Below are 4,276 nucleotides of genomic sequence, written 5' to 3'. Positions count from 1 at the left end.
TATTTCTAAAAGAAAGCTAGGATTCCCCAGATAGTGATGTTTCTATGTTCAGCACCAAGCTAATTCCTTACACAATATAAACACCTAGAAGCTGTACTATTTAAAAGAATAAATCAATTGAGGTAGTGCTATAATCTAGTAGCCACTGAGAGAATCAGAGGTGAGAATCAGGGGACGGGGGAAGATGGGAGACACAAACTGACTGTCATACAATGATTACTTGAACATTAGGACCCATTATGTTCAATGAGTCATTGCATATGATCATATCAATGAGGAGTCTCACACATTCCTGCTGAGGAAAAGGCACAATATCAACCCAGAGCTAAAGCTATAGGCTGGTAGCCACCCCTTTTCATTTTCCAGTATTGGTAAGTTTGGAAAAGTTACATTTCAGGGTTACAGCTTACAAAATCCCCAGCCAGCATGACCAAATTGATTGGGGATTTGAGGGACTGCAGCCCCAGAATGTAACTTTTCCACACTCTACCACATATGGCCCCAGCAGAGTTGAGAAAAGAGAGAAAATAGGAAAATAATATATAAACCAGATGTGGAGATCTGAAAATATATTATCACCAATGCTTTTTGATGACCATCAAAAAGATTTGAACCACAACTTCCATCATACTTGATCACTGCTCTTGATGACAGGGGATGATAGAAGTTTAAGTCCAACAGCATGTAGTTCTCCATCTACAGTTCACATTTTGTTGAGACACACAACTCAAGTCATTGGCCCTGCCTTCCTGCATGTTACCCCATCTATTACAGTGGCAAAAAACTTCCAAGAGACTGAGGTCAACGTCACCTTTATTATTCTGCCCTCCTCCAGGCACTGTGGTTATTTTGATTGGAGGTAGAATACACCAGTATGACTTAGGCTGGAGCCAGACATGAAGTAATGAGAAAGAAGCTGGGAATATGAATTATTACCATCCATGGTGTGCACACATTTTTTTTATCCAGAGCTAGGGAAAATTACATTTTTGGACCACAAATCCTCAAATCCCATGGTCATGCTAAGTGGAAATTTCTGGAAGTTGTAGCAAAAAAAAGTAACCTACCCAAGTTCTAGTTTTGTCCCACTATCACATCAGGCTGAACATCAGTATTTTGATCAGAAGTGAATGTGGAAAGAGCCTACAACCCATCAGAACAGCAAACCCTTGTTCAAAGCAATCTTCTGTTCTCTAAAAATTCTGTTCTCATATGGCCCACCTTCAGACTTTGAAAAAGTTACTTTTCTGGATCACAACAGCCAGCCTGCAGGGCCACAGTCTTTGGTAACACAAGTCCATCTGAGTGGGGGATTCTAGGAGCTGTACTCCAGAAACATGACTCCCCCAAGTTCTGCTTGGACCACAGCTTTCATTTCTCATCCATTCAAGACAAAGCTCCATGTTTGCGGCCCACTTCAGTAAAGGCCTCCACACACCGATCAATATCCTCTTCACTGTGAACAGCTGAGATCTGCACACGGATACGGGCTTTTCCCTTTGGCACCACAGGGTAGCTGAATCCAATGACATAGATGCCTGTTCAGGAGAAACAAGAGTGTGTGCACATTAGTTATTCTTCTCTCTGTGCTTTTTTCTAATGGGGGCATACATGGCTCTCTTTCCCACCTTTATCTCCACAAGTCACCCAATGTGTTTCACAGCTCAGTGGGGACTACAGACAGGATTGCTGAGTTCCAGGTCAGCACTCCAACCATTATTCAGATTTTATATTGCATTATTTATACTTGTCTACTCTGATGCCTCCTTTTTATTTTGTGAGCCTTGACAATGGAGAAAGACAGCAAAAAGAAGAATGTATAAACCCAGCAGAGGCAGCCATCCAGTCCACATAGGAAATTGCTTTATACTGAATTAAAGCATTTGTTTGTCTAGCCCAGTACTATCAACTCTGTCTGGCAGTGTCTCCCCTGGATTGCAGGCAAAAGTTTTCCTCGCCCTACCTATTCCCCAAATCCCCTGATGGTCTCCCATTCAAGTACTAACCAGGCCTAACTTTGACCAGCTTCCAAAATTAAGACTAGCATGTTTATCAGGTTAGCTTGGTGGTACGTAAGAGCAAGAACATATGACAGTAATTTCTATATCAGGGGTGGCAATCATGCGACCCTCCAAATAGTGTTGGATTGCAGTTCCCAGTATTCCTTCCCATTGTCTGTGCTGGCTGGAGATGCTTGGAGTGGCAGTTCAACAAGATCTGGACGGCAATATGATTCCCACCATTGCTCTATATCATATAATAAAAGTTCCAGCACCATTAGGCTAAGCTTGTGTTCAGTAGCACATGGAATTAAAACCATCTGCATGATACATCTTTCTGTAAGGGAAGGGAAGACCGTCAGTTTTCGCTAGGATTTAAATCTCTTTCAGTAGCAGTCTAATGACTGGAAAAATTACCTGGGATATATAATCAGAATAGGAGCCTTTTGCCAAGTCATCCCATTGACTAATCTAGCTCAGAAGCAGAACTTAGAAATGCTACTTTGGGGGCTACATCTTCTAGAGGCTCCCAGCTGTTATACTCAGAACTGTCTACAAAGACCAGTAGGGGGCTCTCCAGGGCTTCAGGCAAGCATCTGTCCCATTTTTACATTGGGAAAGTTTGCGGGATAAGTGATATCACTAGGGGTTGCGGACCGCACCAGGTGACAATCTAAGGGGGGTTAACACCACTACTCCTCAGACATCTGCATTTTGGCAGAAATGGGCTGTGGCATTTTCCTGTATCTCTTTAAAATGCTGAAGAGATGGTGTGAGTGAGGTGAGGCTCAGCAGAAAAAGAAAGACGAGGCCCCAGGGTTGTTGTTGTTTTTCAAAAAAAAAAGTAAAAATTAAAATGTAATTTTTTAAAAAAATAATATTTTTTTTAAAATTCTTTTTTAAAGAATCACATTTTACCAAATTTTCACTTTAACCACATGAAACTATGCATATGTAAACACATTCATTCTGTGTGTGTGACATCATAATTTAAAGGTATAAATTTAATTTTGCTTGTTGTTCATGTCGCAACTGTTACCGTTACATTCAGTGATATATGGGATTTATAAGTAAATTAGTACAAAAAAACATTATTAATGTTTCTGTATGGTGTGGTATAGGAGGAGGTCAATGCAGGGGGCAGGGGGGGGGGGGTATGACACCATAAGCTACCACACCGGGTGACACAATCCTAGTGATGGCACTGAGGAAGACCAGAGTCAAGGTACTTTTTAAAACAGAGTATACAAAGCATGAAAATGATTGAAAACCAAGAACCTGAATGAAATGTATGTGGATTGAAGAAAAGTACAAAGTAGATAGAAAATAGAAGCAAGAAGAGGCTAATCAGAGAGGACTTCACAGCTCTCAAGGGCAGGAGTAGGGTGACCAGATGTCCTCCTTTTCCATATGTCCTACATTTCAACCTTCTGTCCAGGAGGAATTTCAAAATGTCTTCCATTTTGAGCATGACTAAGAAGCATGAATTTACATTTATATGAGTGCGTTTTTATCTTCTATTTGGTAATGCCCTACAGTTTTCTTGAGTTCCTACATTTTGCGGTGCCTTGTTCTCCTTTGTGGTCAAGACATCTGATCACCCTGGGCAGGAGAGAGGGCTGCGTGCTACAGATAGTAAGAAACTAAAAGAGGAGATGTTTGTGTAAACCCTATAATTTATTGATCAGCCCCAGTGGGTGAGAAAACCCTACAGGAAGGACTGGGTAGTTAATAAGGAGAGAGTTGTAGAGGAAGTATAACTACCAGGGATACTGATTTGGCCTTTATCATTGGATAAGGTATAGTATTTTAAGCTGTGTTCTTTGAGCATTGGTATTCATCTCCTGACACAGGGGTCTGATTCCCAGCTTGGCCATGAAACCCAATAGTTGACCTTGGGCAAATCACACTCTCTCAGCCTCAGGCAATGGCAAACCCACTCTGAAAAAATCTTGCCAAGAAAATTCCATGATAGGTTTATCGTAGGGTTGCTATGAGTCAAAAATGACTTGAAGGCACAGAACACACATTCAGAAGATGATAAAGGGGTATTTCCCTTTTAGTAGTATTACTACTATGTGTAATCTTAGAAGTGCACCCTGGGCTCTCTTACACCTCTTAGATCATATCAGGCAGCAGATGATTTAGGGCAGGGTGACCAGACATCCTGCTTTTCCTAGACATGTCCTACATTTCTACACTGGATTCCCAGTGATCCTATTATTATTATTATTATTATTATTATTATTATTATTATTATTATTATTATTATTATT

At 40.8% G+C, this 4,276-nt stretch overlaps 1 protein-coding gene across 2 annotated transcripts in view; it reads right to left on the bottom strand.

The window, feature by feature from the left end:
- Positions 1 to 796: 796 nt before the first annotated feature.
- The window catches only part of GCAT (glycine C-acetyltransferase), a 16,686-nt gene continuing 13,206 nt past the window's right edge, over positions 797 to 4,276 (bottom strand). For both annotated transcript variants that reach the window (XM_042468465.1, XM_042468466.1), the window contains exon 9: positions 797 to 1,538. In XM_042468465.1, the coding sequence (XP_042324399.1) occupies positions 1,387 to 1,538 (152 nt within the window). In that variant the 3' untranslated portion in view covers positions 797 to 1,386. The remainder of the gene's footprint in view (positions 1,539 to 4,276) is intronic.

Source organism: Sceloporus undulatus, chromosome 5, assembly GCF_019175285.1.
Source record: "Sceloporus undulatus isolate JIND9_A2432 ecotype Alabama chromosome 5, SceUnd_v1.1, whole genome shotgun sequence".
NCBI lineage: Eukaryota > Metazoa > Chordata > Lepidosauria > Squamata > Phrynosomatidae > Sceloporus > Sceloporus undulatus.
Note: the sequence above shows the minus strand (reverse complement) of the source record. Positions and strands in the feature narration are given on the sequence as shown.